At 48.1% G+C, this 13,445-nt stretch overlaps 1 protein-coding gene across 3 annotated transcripts in view; it reads right to left on the reverse strand.

The window, feature by feature from the left end:
• Positions 1-13,445, reverse strand: part of LOC133463248 (echinoderm microtubule-associated protein-like 4) — a 47,589-nt gene that overhangs the window by 30,751 nt on the left and 3,393 nt on the right. The window contains exons 2-8 of one of the 3 annotated variants that reach the window (XM_061744678.1): positions 8,970-9,152; positions 8,659-8,779; positions 6,715-6,900; positions 4,583-4,723; positions 3,645-3,670; positions 3,475-3,510; positions 261-384 (exon numbers count right to left, since the gene is read on the reverse strand). In XM_061744678.1, coding sequence (XP_061600662.1) covers positions 261-384; positions 3,475-3,510; positions 3,645-3,670; positions 4,583-4,723; positions 6,715-6,900; positions 8,659-8,779; positions 8,970-9,152 — 817 coding nt within the window. The remainder of the gene's footprint in view (positions 1-260; positions 385-3,474; positions 3,511-3,644; positions 3,671-4,582; positions 4,724-6,714; positions 6,901-8,658; positions 8,780-8,969; positions 9,153-13,445) is intronic. The other 2 variants (XM_061744680.1, XM_061744679.1) reach the window with 2 other exon arrangements.

Here is a 13,445-nt window from a genome sequence, read left to right on the forward strand (position 1 = left end):
ACCCCTGGAGACACCTGGAAACACCTGGACCACACCTGGAGACCAGCTGGACTACACCTGGACCGGCGGAGGTTCTAATCAGCTCCTGCATCGTGACTATTTATCCACTTGTGTTGGTACAAAAATCGGGTCCTAAACAGTTCTATTTGCAGCATTTCTACGCGTCTCCACGTGGTTTTATCTCTTAGTGAAAGTGCAGTAACTAAAGATGATTAAACTAAATGATTAAACTATGATTAAACGTGGAACTCCAAGGATACACCCATTCCATCTTGAGTCTCTCCGGGGGAAGTTCTGTGCGAACTTCGTCGTAGTTTTCCACGTCTGACGGGATGAACATGGTGATGGGTCGACCGCGCATGAACATCTTGATGTGATTTCCCTCTGAAACCAAACACAGACACGTTGAGTCTCCACTTCCTCCATAAACACTAATTCCAGTTCCTTTCAGCCCCAGCTATAACCATTAATGTTCTCTTCCATCCAAGTGAATCACTCACAGGTTTATCTGATTGTTATCTTATGCAGATGGAAACCCAGATAAACATGTAGAGACTCTGCAACAACCGCCTTACTGCCAACAATTATCTAGTTTTACCAGAAATATGAAACCAAAATACGGAATATTACGACAATAATCTGACATTTGCGAGTAACACCAACTTAATTTACTAGAAAAGTCTGTTCTGTCTTAGAAAACTGTCCAAGTTCCATGTTGATTCATCCTTGATGTCCGTGTTCTATCGTTCTTTCATTGAGTCTGGATTCACTTTTTCTTTCATTTGTTGGATTTCATCATTTAGGGTAAAGCAGAAAACTGTTCTTACTAACGTGGTTAATGTCTGTAATAAAATAATAAAACTGTTCTTACCAAGGTGTTAATGTCTGTAATAAAATAATAAAATAATAAAACTGTTCTTACCAAGGTGTTAATGTCTGTAGTAAAATAATAAAACTGTTCTTACCAAGGTGTTAATGTCTGTAGTAAAATAATAAAACTGTTCTTACCAAGGTGTTAATGTCTGTAGTAAAATAATAAAACTGTTCTTACCAAGGTGTTAATGTCTGTAGTAAAATAATAAAACTGTTCTTACCAAGGTGTTAATGTCTGTAATAAAATAATAAAACTGTTCTTACCAAGGTGTTAATGTCCGTAGTAAAATAATAAAACTGTTCTTACCAACGTGTTAATGTCTGTAGTAAAATAATAAAACTGTTCTTAAGGTGTTAATGTCTGTAATAGGAATGGGTGATATTTTACCGTTCACGATAAACCGTCAAAAAAAATTGCAATAGTTTCTAATTTGCGGCATGTTCCAACCACAGGTTCATTTGCACATTTTATTTATATTAGAAGAGTCATCACTGATAGGGTTTTATTTTCAGTGAACTTTTATTTATCTGTCCTGTTTCTTTATTTATCAGGTTGTATTTTTTTCTACTTTGTGATTTTATAAGCTAATAAAACTTGAAGGACAAGGGACTTTTGCTGTTTGCTGTTATCCAGCTGTTTAAGCCGTTCAGTTTGAATAAATGTTGAATCTGTTCTTACATTTCAAACTTGTTCCTTTTGAGTCATTCCAGTTTTCAGTACAGGTGAAACTCATTTAATTGTTTTTTATTAATTGAATGTAATTGGTGTAGTTTATTAGTATTTAGTATCTTTTACAGCAGTGTTTTGGCTCCAAAGACTGAATGTGCTGATAGATTTATATTTACAAAGATGGAGTTGAATTGGTATTTTTTTTATCGTCATTTTTATCGTTATCGGGACAAATGCCAGAAATTATCGTGATACATGTTTTTGTCCACACCGCCCGTCCCTAGTCTGTAGTAAAATAACTGTTCTGCAGAACAAACAGCTGTAACTCTGACTGTTCCGTCCTCTAGAGTCTCAGTTCCATCGGGTTCATCGCTCACACTCCAACTCAACACTAACAGATAGAAACCTTGTACCTTCTGCATTTCCTTCTCAATTCCATGAGGGAAAGGCTGTTGTGGTGCTTGTTTTTTAGATTTAAACTTTTTTTTTTATTTAAACTAATCTCGTTAGTTCGTCAGGTCTCGTTAGTTCGTCAGATCTCGTTAGTTCGTCAGATCTCGTTAGTTCGTCAGATCTCGTTAGTTCGTCAGATCTCGTTAGTTCGTCAGATCTCGTTAGTTCGTCAGATCTCGTTAGTTCGTCAGATCTCGTTAGTTCGTCAGATCTCGTTAGCACGTCAGGTCTCGTTAGTTCGTCAGATCTCGTCGCTGCAGGACGTGGCTGAAGGATCAAGCAAGGTGATCAACACTCAGACTTTAACGCTGGGAGAGCAAAACCGTAAGCTGGATGTGATTCTTGAACAGAATCTCAGGCTGGCGGCGTCTTTGAGCTCATTGGTAAGATGGATAAGATCTTGGAGAAGTTGGAAGCTCGGCTTGGGGGGAATTGATCACAAATTCGTCTGATTGGAGTCGCCATTGATGAACCAGAGACTGAAGGCAGACGGAAAATTACTGAGTCTGTTTTTAATATATTTGTTGATTCTATAATCTGGCCTTGACAGAGCGGTTTTGGCCGATCGCTCTGGTCACAATCTCCCTGGTGGAATGTAAAGTCACAATCTCCCTGGTGGAATGTACTGGTCACAATCTCCCTGGTGGAATGTAAAGTCACAATCTCCCTGGTGGATTGTAAAGTCACAATCTCCCTGGTGGAATGTAAAGTCACAATCTCCCTGGTGGAATGTAAAGTCACAATCTCCCTGGTGGATTGTAAAGTCACAATCTCCCTGGTGGAATGTAAAGTCACAATCTCCCTGGTGGAATGTAAAGTCACAATCTCCCTGGTGGAATGTAAAGTCACAATCTCCCTGGTGGAATGTAAAGTCACAATCTCCCTGGTGGATTGTAAAGTCACAATCTCCCTGGTGGAATGTAAAGTCACAATCTCCCTGGTGGAATGTTTCAGAACTGACCGAGCCGTCTGATAACATCAAGGACATTGGCTGAGAGCAGCTCTGAGTGAAGTTCAGACTTACCCCCCCGACTTGCCCCCCCCCACCCATGCAAGTTATGATGTTGTTTTGTTGTGTGTTTGTTGCTTTTCTGTGCTGAGGTGTTTTTTGCAGCTTGACACTAGGTATTAATACACAGTGTGAAGATGCTTTTTCTCTTCTCCTCCATCCCAGTGTCATCCTTCCTCCAAAAATGGCGTCCGTATTAACGGAGCCATCGGTTGAACCGGAGTCAAGTTCTCTCGTCTGATTTATGGCAATAAATAAAGCAATAAAGCTTTTTCTGATTCCGAGATCTCGTTAGTCCGTCAGATCTCGTTAGTATCTCGTTAGTTCATTAGTATCTCGTTAGTTCGTCAGATCTCGTTAGCACGTCAGATCTCGTTAGTTCGTCAGATCTCGTTAGTATCTCGTTAGCTCGTCAGATCTCGTTAGCACGTCAGATCTCGTTAGCACGTCAGATCCACATCAAACTCACCAGCTTGGCTGTTTTTCTCTCGAGTCGACATTTTAGCTGGTTTGAGACAAAAACATGGATTTGAGACAAAAACATGGATTTGAGACACAGAAGTAACAACAGATGGAGATGATGATGATGATGATGATGATGATGATGATGATGAGGAAGGAACGAGGAGGAACATTTACCTTGATTCACCACCGGATCCTTGTGTCTGAAAGAGAAGAAGAAAACCTGAGAACTAGAGACCTGGACCAGCTCACCTGTGGTCCTACCTGTCTGAGTTCTCACCTGTGGTCCTACCTGTCTGAGTTCTCACCTGTGGTCCTACCTGTCTGAGTTCTCACCTGTGGTCCTACCTGTCTGAGTTCTCACCTGTGGTCCTACCTGTCTGAGTTCTCACCTGTGGTCCTACCTGTCTGAGTTCTCACCTGTGGTCCTACCTGTCTGAGTTCTCACCTGTGGTCCTACCTGTCTGAGTTCTCACCTGTGGTCCTACCTGTCTGAGTTCTTACCTGTGGCCGTTCCTACCTGTCTGAGTTCTCACCTGTGGTCCTACCTGTCTGAGTTCTTACCTGTGGCCCTACCTGTCTGAGTTCTTACCTGTGGTCCTACCTGTCTGAGTTCTTACCTGTGGCCCTACCTGTCTGAGTTCTTACCTGTGGTCCTACCTGTCTGAGTTCTTACCTGTGGTCCTACCTGTCTGAGTTCTTACCTGTGGTCCTACCTGTCTGAGTTCTTACCTGTGGTCCTACCTGTCTGAGTTCTCACCTGTCTGAGTTCTTACCTGTGGTCCTACCTGTCTGAGTTCTTACCTGTGGTCCCACCTGTCTGAGTTCTTACCTGTGGTCCTACCTGTGGTCCTACCTGTGGTCCTACCTGTGGTCCTACCTGTCTGAGTTCTCACCTGTGGTCCTACCTGTCTGAGTTCTCACCTGTGGTCCTACCTGTCTGAGTTCTCACCTGTCTGAGTTCTCACCTGTGGTCCTACCTGTCTGAGTTCTCACCTGTCTGAGTTCTCACCTGTGGTCCTACCTGTCTGAGTTCCTACCTGTCTGAGTTCTTACCTGAGGAGTTCTCACCTGTCGGAGTTCTCACCTGTGGCCCTACCTGTCTGAGTTCTTACCTGTCGGAGTTCTTGGCCACCTTGGCCAGCAGTCTGGACGTGGACGCCGCCTTCACCAGTTTGTTCCGGTTTTCCTCGGAGGTTTCCCAGGTGCTGCTCTGAGAACGTTCCATACCTGAGGACCGTTTCACGCTGTGGCCCCTGGTACAGGTACAGGTGTACACACACACACACACACACACACACACACACACACACACACACACACACACAGGTACAGGTGTACACACACACACACACACACACACACACACACACACACACACACACACACACACACACACACATACACATACACACACACACACACACACACACAGGTACAGGTGTACACACACACACACACACACACACACACACACACACACACACACACACACACACACACAGTCAGCATGAGGAGGCGGAGCTTCAGCGGCTTCAACTGTTATTGTTGAACAGCTTGATGAAGGAATAAGAGGCGGTTAGAAGAAACGGGGCAGAAGAGTTAGAGTTAGAGGGGGTTACAGTTGTAAAGGGTTACAGTTGTTAAAGTTACAGTTATAAAAGTTACAGCGGTAGCTCTGATGAAACCAAACAGATCCAGCTTTTTAAAGAGTAGAGAGGTTTTGGACCGAGCCACGAAGAACCGCTGAAGATCCGGGATCAACTCCGAGTAACTGGTGGTCGGCGTTGGGCTGCAGCAGCATGTTGAGGTTCCTACCCACACCAAGGGCCACACTCTGGATCTGGTTATTACCACTGACTCTGGATCTGGTTATTACCACTGACTCTGGATCTGGTTATTATCTGGTTATTATCAATAACTCTGGATCTGGTTATTATCACTCTGGATCTGGTTATTATCTGGTAATTACCACTGACTCTGGATCTGGTTATTATCACTGACTCTGGATCTGGTTATTATCTGGTTATTATCACTGACTCTGGATCTGGTTATTATCTGGTTATTATCTGGTTATTATCTGGTTATTATCACTGACTCTGGATCTGGTTATTATCTGGTTATTATCACTGACTCTGGATCTGGTTATTATCTGGTTATTATCACTGACTCTGGATCTGGTTATTATCACTGACTAGATCTGGTTATTATCACTGACTCTGGATCTGGTTATTATCTGGTTATTACCACTGACTCTGGATCTGGTTATTATCACTGACTCTGGATCTGGTTATTATCTGGTTATTATCACTGACTCTGGATCTGGTTATTATCAATAACTCTGGATCTGGTTATTATCAATAACGCTGGATCTGGTTATTATCTGGTTATTACCACTGACTCTGATTCCATCGCAGGTCCGAGCCGTCGGTCTCTCGTTGTACAACGTGACCCGATCTTGGTGAGATCTGGTGACTGGACCAGAGACGTAGGCATATTAGGGCCAGGGCGGGGCTAGGCCCGGCCACTTTTTTGATTGGCCCAGGGCCCGGCCCGCCCTGAGAAAACTTGCATGATTTTTCTCACTATTTTTTTTTTTATTATTGATATTTTTTATTCACTCATTAAAAAATATGCTTAACATTGACATTCCAAGCAAACAAAAACGTATAAAAATGTATTAATAATAAAAACGTTTTATTCTCTGTCAACCGTTACAACGGAACTAACTTTAGCAGTGATTTTCCGGCGAACACTGCGTGCTGCGCTCGCTATAGAAATATAATGATGTACTGTAGTAGTCAGTCCACTGTGTCAGTGTGCACTTGAGGACAGCAGGGTGCGCTGTTTCACTTAAATAGAATCATTAACCTTAAGGTTGTTTCTGCTAGGCATTAGTGGATATTAGATTCATTTTTCCTCTGGCAAAAGTTGGACCGCCCACTTTTCTTCAGGCCCGCCCTATTCAAAATCTCTGACTACGTCCCTGGACTGGAGCACCAGAAGAAGAAGAACAGAGCAACATGCATGAAGAGGACAGGGTCAGCTGACCCCAGCGGGTCAGGTGACCCCAGCGGGTCAGCTGACGGGTCAGGTGACCCCAGCGGGTCAGCTGACGGGTCAGGTGACCCAGGTGAGCAGAGCAGAGGCTGCAGGGGTTTGCAGACGGTTAGTAGCGTCAGTCATTGTTGGAGCAGTTTAAGCAGGAAGTGAGGTCAGGAGCAGCCGACGAATCAGAAGCTAGAACCTTTTTGGAGGGGCGTGGCCTTTGCTGCTGTCAGAACCCGGTCTGTGGGGGTTCTGGGGGTTCTGGGGGTTCTGGGGGGTCTGGGGGGACGAGGCCCGGGAAGACGAGTCCTTGGGGGGACGAGCCTCCTGCTGCTCCTGGATCTCCTCCATGAACCTGCCGCCCTCCTTCTTCCTGTCTGCTCCACTGCAACGAGACCAGGACCGTGAGACCAGGACCGTGAGACCAGGACCGTGAGACCGAGACCAGGACCAGGACCTGGACCTGGACCTGGACCAGGACCAGGACCAGGACCAGGACCAGGACCTGGACCAGGACCAGGACCAGGACCGTGAGACCGAGACCAGGACCAGGACCAGGACCTGGACCTGGACCTGGTCCAGGACCTGGACCAGGACCTGGACCAGGACCAGGACCTGGACCAGGTCCTGGACCAGGACCATGAGACCAGGACCAGGACCTGGACCACGATCTCATGGTTGCGGTTCCTGTTGACACTTTGTTATCGTTTTTAGTGATTTATGTGACTTTTTAAAGCGACTTCACTTATCGGACTTTGTATTGATAACCGTTAACCGTTGTCACTCTTGGTGAAGTAAATATCCATGTCAACACTCAGTTTACAGCAGATTCCCTGAGTGCTTGAGTGCCTTTGGGCTGCAGCAGCAAGTAGAGGTTCCTACCCACACCAGAGGCCACACTCTGGATCTGGTTATTATCTGGTTATTACCACTGACTCTGGATCTGGTTATTACCTCTGACTCTGGATCTGGTTATTACCACTGACTCTGGATCTGGTTATTATCTGGTTATTATCACTGACTCTGGATCTGGTTATTACCACTGACTCTGGATCTGGTTATTATCTGGTTATTATCACTGACTCTGGATCTGGTTATTATCACTGACTCTGGATCTGGTTATTATCTGGTTATTATCACTGACTCTGGATCTGGTTATTATCAATAACTCTGGATCTGGTTATTATCAATAACTCTGGATCTGGTTATTATCTGGTTATTACCACTGACTCTGGATCTGGTTATTATCTGGTTATTATCACTGACTCTGGATCTGGTTATTATCACTGACTCTGGATCTGGTTATTACCACTGACTCTGGATCTGGTTATTATCAATAACTCTGGATCTGGTTATTATCAATAACTCTGGATCTGGTTATTATCTGGTTATTACCACTGACTCTGGATCTGGTTATTACCACTGACTCTGGATCTGGTTATTATCACTGACTCTGGATCTGGTTATTACCACTGACTCTGGATCTGGTTATTATCAATAACTCTGGATCTGGTTATTACCACTGACTCTGGATCTGGTTATTATCTGGTTATTACCACTGACTCTGGATCTGGTTATTATCTGGTTATTACCACTGACTCTGGATCTGGTTATTATCTGGTTATTACCACTGACTCTGGATCTGGTTATTATCTGGTAATTACCACTGACTCTGGATCTGGTTATTACCACTGACTCTGGATCTGGTTATTATCTGGTTATTACCACTGACTCTGGATCTGGTTATTATCTGGTAATTACCACTGACTCTGGATCTGGTTATTACCACTGACTCTGGATCTGGTTATTATCTGGTTATTATCACTGACTCTGGATCTGGTTATTATCTGGTTATTACCACTGACTCTGGATCTGGTTATTATCTGGTTATTACCACTGACTCTAGAACACACTACTCTACTGCCCCTCCCCAGTTCTTCCCAGTTCTCTAAGAAAGGCAAAGCTGCTGAGTGGATTGCAGGTGATTCCGGCTTCACCTGTCCAGGTAAGAAAACATCTAGAGAACATGTGATGGATTTGTTCCGTTCTGCACATGACGAGTCCTCGTGTCTCCGTTGGGGGACCAGGGGACCCGTCCGGGTGTCTCTGTTGGGGGACCCGTACGGGTGTGTCTGGGCGTTACCTCTTGGCAGCAGACGACAGCGTCTCCTTCCTGGTGACGGAGGTGGAGTCTCTCTTCCGTCCAGACGATCCTCCGTTAGCGATGCAGGACATGGAGAACGCTTCCCTGAGCGGAGTCCCACCTGCAGGGGACACGGGGGGGACAGGGGGGGACACGGGGGGACACGGGGGAGACACAGGGGGACACGGGGGGGGCACAGGGGGACACACGGGGGGACAGAGGGGGGACACCAGTCTTAGAAACCAACATGGTGGGGAATCACACCCAGCCGGGTCCCGGTCCCAGCCGGGTCCCAGGTCCTCTGACCTCACCTTTCCCTCCGGCCTGCTTCTTCGTGGCGGCGGCCGAGTCCTCGGACGCGGCCAGACGGCGCAGGACGTCGGCGAGGGCGGCCTTCATCACCGTCAGCTCGTCGTCCTGCTGCTGCACGCGCAGCTCCAGCGCAGACAGACGGTCGTGGACGTCCGAGACGCTGGCGCCGGACATGCTGTCATCTGGAGACAAACGCAGGGACATGTGAGGGACATGCTGTCATCTGGAGACAAACGCAGGGACATGCTGTCATCTGGAGACAAACGCAGGGACATGCTGTCATCTGGAGACAAACGCAGGGACATGTGAGGGACATGCTGTCATCTAGAGACAAACGCAGGGACATGCTGTCATCTGGAGACAAACGCAGGTACATGCTAGTCATCTGGAGACAAACGCAGGGTGAGGGACATGTCTTCCAGGGCCCTGTCCCCCTAAATGTCACCGTTCCCGTGAGGGCAGTGGTTTCCACTTCCTGTTTCCACCTAGGGGGAGTGGTTCTGAATCTGTCCCTACGGATCCAGGGATTTCCGATCCTCACTAGTTTGATCTAGGGCCAGAAACATTTCCCAGAATGCTTTTCGTTGTCATTTGCGGACTGAATGATAAAAAAAAAAAAACTTGGCGGACATTTATTTTTTTGTGAATTAAAACAATATTTTGAGTTAGTTTCTGCATAAAAATGCGTTTTGATTACATTTCTAGCGAGAAATATATATTTTACTTTCATAATATTCACTCAGTGAATGTACATAATCACTCGCTTGCTCGTTGTTGCGAAGATCACGCCAGAATGTAGGCTGATTTATGGTTCCGCGTTACACCAACACAGACCCTACGGCGTAGGTTACGCGGCGACGCGCGCTGTACCCCGTACCCTACGCCGTACCCTACGCCGTACCCTACGCCGTACCCTACGCCGTACCCTACGCCGTACCCTACGCCGTACCCTACGCCGTACCCTACGCCGCACCCTACGCCGTACACTACGCCGCACGCCGGACGCCGTACCCTACACCGTACCCTACACCGTACCCTACGCCGTACCCTACGCCGTACCCTACGCCGCACGCCGTACCCTACACCGTACCCTACGCCGCACGCCGTACCCTACACCGTACCCTACGCCGTACGCCATACCCTACGCCGTACCCTACGCCGTACGCCATACCCTACGCCGTACCCTACGCCGTACCCTACGGCGTACCCTACGCCGTACCCTACGCCGTACCCTACGCCGTACCCTACACCGCATCCTACGCCGTACCCTACGCCGTACCCTACGCCGCACCCTACGCCGTACACTACGCCGCACGCCGTACACTACGCCGCACGCCGGACGCCGTACCCTACACCGTACCCTACACCGTACCCTACGCCGTACCCTACGCCGCACGCCGTACCCTACACCGTACCCTACGCCGCACGCCGTACCCTACGCCGTACGCCATACCCTACGCCGTACACCATACCCTACGCCGTATCCTACGCCATACCCTACACCGCATCCCACGCCGTACCCTACGCCGTACACCATACCCTACGCCGTATCCTACGCCGTACGCCATACCCTACGCCGTACCCTACGCCGCACGCCGTACCCTACGCCGCACCCTACGCCGCACCCTACGCCGTACACCATACCCTACGCCGTACACCATACCCTACGCCGTATCCTACGCCGTACCCTACGCCGCACGCCGTACCCTACGCCGTATCCTACGCCATACCCTACACCGCATCCCACGCCGTACCCTACGCCGTACGCCGTACCCTACACCGTACCCTACGCCGTACACCATACCCTACGCCGTATCCTACGCCGTACGCCGTACCCTACGCCGTACGCCGTACCCTACACCGTACCCTACGGCGTACCCTATGCCATACGCCGTACCCTACGTCGTACCCTACGCCGTACCCTACGCCATACCCTACGCCGTACACCATACCCTACGCCGTATCCTACGCCGTACCCTACGCCGCACGCCGTACCCTACGCCGCACGCCGTACCCTACGCCGTATCCTACGCCGTACCCTACGCCGTACACCATACCCTACGCCGTATCCTACGCCGTACCCTACACCGTACCCTACGGCGTACCCTATGCCATACGCCGTACCCTACGCCGTACCCTACGCCGTACCCTACGCCATACCCTACGCCGTACGCCGTACCCTACGCTGTACCCTACGCCGTACCCTACGCCGTACCCTACGCCGTACCCTACGCCGTACCCTACACCGTACCCTACGCCGTAGGCTCTGCGTTGATTTAACGTGGAACCATAAATCAGCTCCTGAGCCGGCAGGCAGAAGTCTCGACATTTTCTGAGCAAATTTAGGCGTAGCTACAACTGTTAGATTTCATCTATTAAACCAACATTTATCTTCCTAAATGATTTATTTCAGCCAGCGGTAATTCTCCACAGAGCTGCAGGTTTCTCCCCGGGACGGTGCAGGTTGACCCGGCGATGACGTCTGTTCTCCGGCTGCTGCTGCTGCTCCGAGCCGGGGTAGGGGGTGTATTGGGATTTGGCCAAAGAAGCCACAGATTTTAGGGCCCTTGTAATCTTCCCAGGTCAGTCCCAATACTCCCACTACTCCTACTTTCAGCACCACCCCTAGATTTAGCTGCTACGTGACTGCGTGGTTTACGTTCGGGTACGTAAGCGACTGCGTAGTTACGTTTGCACAAACGTCACACCATATGAGGAAGCCCAGAGATAAAAGCTGTTTTAATTTCAGCTGTAGCGCTGATAATATGCCACTTTATTAAGTTTTAATATTTCTTCAGGCGTAAAAGTAACGGTTAAGATCCCCAACCTGGGCTCAGTTTATCCAAATGACGCCTGTTTAGTCGTTAGCGTAAGCGTTAAAGCGACGCAGAGCTACGCCGTACGGCGCACGTCGTCGCATGACCTACGCCATACGCTCTGCGTTGGTGTAACGCGGAACCATAAATCAGCCTTTATTCTGGCGTGATCTGAAGATACAACGCAACAACGGGCAAGCAAGTGATTATGTACATTCACTGAGTGAATATTATGAAAGTAAAATATATATTTCTCACTAGAAATGTAATCAAAACGCTGGACTAGACTCCACCCACCCATCACTGTTAGAGACTCCACCTAACCCTTAGGTCTCCCTAACCCTAACCCCCTATCATCTCCCCCTATCACTGCCCAGTGGAAGTGATGATTGTAGCACGGCGAGTGCCACGACAGGATGGAGAGGACACGGAGCTTTGTGCAGAACCCTTTATTTAGCAATCACCCAAGACGCGTGCTTCCAGCTCCTTCACAGCAGACCCTCTTCTCCCAGCAGAGCCATGCCTTATGAAGGCAGGCAGGGTGGAGAGCTGTGACCCAATCAACCCGAGTGGCTGCACCTCCACCCTGCCACAATGATCTATCGGTTCTTGGTTGTGCTCTGGACTCTGCTGAGGATGAGGGTGAGAGGAGGACGCTGGTCCAGCTGAACTCCATCATGGACAACCCTCTCACCCCCTACATGACACTGTGGGAGCAGCAGCAGCTCCTTCAGCCAAAGACTGCTCCACCCGCGCTGCAAAAAGGAACGCTACTGCAGGAACGCTAACGCTACCGCAGGTCCTTCATCCCCACAGCCATCAGACTGTACAATAAGAAACTGTAGCCGCCCATGTGCAATAAACCTGTCTCTTTATAAGTGCAATAACCACTAATACCTCACGTATTTCTGGAAATATTTGTAAATATTATCCGTTTTTTAGTGTTTAGTATTTTTTTTTCTCTCTTGTACATAGTCTTTTTCTACTTTTTATTTTTATTATTTAACCATTTATTTATGGTAATTTCTATTTTAAATCTTTTGTATAAAGTGTGTGTTTTGGCTGCACGACTGAATTTCTCCTCTGGGAGATCAATAAAGTCTACTATTCTATTCTATTCTGGAAAGTAAAAAACTGTTGCACTTTAACTTTTTAACTTCAGCACTGCCGTCTAGAAGTCTGTTCTTTTATACTTTACTGTGTTTTTATGGTTGTTTTATGGTTTCCTGCAACATATTGTTATGTGTCCTGTTAGTGTTACGTCTGTATTGTCTCTGTCTGGTCCACATGTAGATAACTCTGGATCTGGGGATCCACAGTGGGACCCCCTTCATGAGACTGTCAGAGCCCTGGAGCTCCATCAGGACCGGCTTCATCACCCACGATGCACCGAGAGGCATCGCAGGTCCTTCCTCCCTCAGGTCCTTCCTCCCTCAGGTCCTTCCTCCCTCAGGTCCTTCCTCCCTCAGGTCCTTCCTCCCTCAGGTCCTTCCTCCCTCAGGTCCTTCCTCCCTCAGGTCCTTCCTCCCTCCCTCAGGTCCTTCCTCCCTCCCTCAGGTCCTTCCTCCCTCCCTCAGGTCCTTCCTCCCTCAGGTCCTTCCTCCCTCAGGTCCTTCCTCCCCGCTGCATCAGACTGTATAACCAGGCTGATCTCAGTAG

Source organism: Cololabis saira, chromosome 17 (genome assembly GCF_033807715.1).
Source record: "Cololabis saira isolate AMF1-May2022 chromosome 17, fColSai1.1, whole genome shotgun sequence".
Taxonomy (NCBI): Eukaryota; Metazoa; Chordata; class Actinopteri; order Beloniformes; family Belonidae; genus Cololabis; species Cololabis saira.